At 39.4% G+C, this 2312-nt stretch overlaps 1 protein-coding gene across 1 annotated transcript in view; it reads right to left on the bottom strand.

Moving 5' to 3' along the window:
- Window positions 1–2312, bottom strand: part of LOC122352440 (disks large homolog 2-like) — a 23752-nt gene that overhangs the window by 19941 nt on the left and 1499 nt on the right. Inside the window, exon 3 of the mRNA XM_043249852.1 lies at window positions 800–859. Coding sequence (XP_043105787.1) covers window positions 800–859 — 60 coding nt within the window. The remainder of the gene's footprint in view (window positions 1–799; window positions 860–2312) is intronic.

Here is a 2312-nt window from a genome sequence, read left to right as displayed (position 1 = left end):
AATATTAAAAACAATTAATCAATATAGATATGCTTTTTCATATCTGTAGACATTTGTGACCATAACATATACAGAATCACCTCAACAGCTGTTGATGTTTATCTCAGGATTAAACCTGTACCAGATTCAATCCTGAGGTGTGACAGATCGACACGTTGAAGCTGTTAGCTAATTTTCAGCGGAGCGTCCCTGGCGTGAGTGCGGAGACTTGAAGAACACAGGCTGTCATGGTGACGGTCTACTGAGGCTGCAGCACTGACAGACTGAAGAGGCCATGAGGATGGTTAAAGTGTGTGTGATTACCTTTCTGTGTGTATGCATTTAAGAGTTTCTGATAAGGCAGAGTGATACCAGAAGTGTGACAAACTGTACCTGCCGTACGTCCACTGACTGCATACACAGGAACTGGTATATCTTTCAGAGAGCTCTCACGATGGTCAATATACCTCATATGCAAAAAAAGTCATCAAATATCGAATATATATTACCGAACGACAAATTAACCTCAAAACAAACACCACAAGTAAAAAAAGACCAACCGTATTTGGATCGAGTCGACCATATTTGAAGAAAATAAATGTGATTTCACTACACAAATGGGTTTCTTCAAAGGGGGGGTTCTGCTTGAAGACCCAGCGGTCTGTTATTCAGACCCTCTGAAGAATTTCATGCGGATGTCACACAGTGTCGGAACATACGTAATGTTCCTGAGTACAGATGAACCACAACAACACCACAACAACAACAAGAAAACAACGGGAAAAAATAGACACATTTAAAATAAATATCACAAACTTGCCAGGTAGTTTGCCGCGGTCACCCCCGGGTATGTTAGATCAAACCGGGTAACCAGCGCAGGCTGCAGGCGAGAAAATACAAAAGAGCGTCACCAGCACATCGGCTGCACTCAGGGAGGCAAGAGAGAAGCTGAAGAGACAGGATGAGAGATGATGAAAACGAAGACATAGTGCATGAACCATGAGAGGAAGAAAGGAAGAGGAAGGAAAACAGAAGATGGCGGGATGAGGCTTTGATTTCAGGGTTATTTTGGCTCTGACCCTCTAAGATGACCTTACGACCCGTGCTGCACACCAACGGTAAAAAGCAATCTGAGGCTGTTCACACAGAGCAAGCTTTTGCTTTCATAAACAGTGACAGTACAGACAGTAGAAAAATGGAACAGAATGCAGAGAGCTCGAGATGAAAAGTCGAACTCATTTAAGCCAAAACTGAATTCTACACTCATGGCGTAAAACGCTGAAAAAAACAGTAGCTGCGCAAATTAAAATTGCACATTGAAAATACGCCTAATGGATGAGTCAATTGCGTGAAAGCTCCCAAATATAGCAAAAAAGTTTATACACCCGCATGAGCTGTTTTTTTAGGCAATTTGAAAATATCACCAACGTTTTGCGCAAATCTGTAAAGGAAATGGGGCTGGTGAGATGCGACATAGCAGCTAAAAAAATTCTGTCTGATGCGTGTGTATTTAAACCAACTGCTTAAAAATAGCGCAGACAGAACGTAAGAGCATGTATTGCGTGTGACAGCGTTTGCACCTGTATCCCTTGCCTTGCTTTGGGGAACAGGATGTGAGAGGAGTAGGTCAGTGAAAGTTTTTTTTTTAGTTCTACTGACAAGTAACATCCTGCGCCTGAGAGTTTGCTCTGAGAAATCACGTCTGTAGGATAGAGGCTGTTATGTGACTGGGGGAGAAGTGGCTGTTGGCAAAATAGAAAGATTGAGGTCTTAAAACACTGTCTGCACAAGAGATGACAGTGCAGAATTCTGATGAGCCTAATGCTTCAGACAGGTCTATACACTCTGGAATAAAATCATACACTCTCTCAGATCAAATAAAAGCACAGAGCTTTTGAATCATCTGCAGACAATCAGATGAGGCACAGGCTGTTAATGTCTCTCTGGCAGAGAGCGTGACTCCAGCAGGACCATATCTGATCACAGAAAAACAGCAACAAAAGCTTGCGATTCTGAAATAAATAAATATGGCTTGTATCTGGCATTTCTCATAAATGCAGTACACTTAAAAAATGCACAAAAGGCAAGAATATATATTTATTTATTGTTCAGGCTATTTTATAATCTGTTTACGTAACATTGTCAGGATTTTATTGAATTGATATTCATTTCTCATTGCGGGATTTTATTGAAATTAATTTAGTTGTTTAATTTAATATATTTGTAAGTATAACATAACTATAAATGTTAAATATATTGAAAATTGAATTATTTTCTCATTATATTTCATATTAATCATATTTTACATTGATATTAGAAATACTATATTAATA

The sequence above is a fragment of the Puntigrus tetrazona genome, chromosome 10 (genome assembly GCF_018831695.1).
Source record: "Puntigrus tetrazona isolate hp1 chromosome 10, ASM1883169v1, whole genome shotgun sequence".
NCBI classification, from domain to species: Eukaryota; Metazoa; Chordata; class Actinopteri; order Cypriniformes; family Cyprinidae; genus Puntigrus; species Puntigrus tetrazona.
The sequence above is the reverse complement of the archived record's forward strand: the minus strand, read 5'-3'. Positions and strand labels throughout refer to the sequence as shown.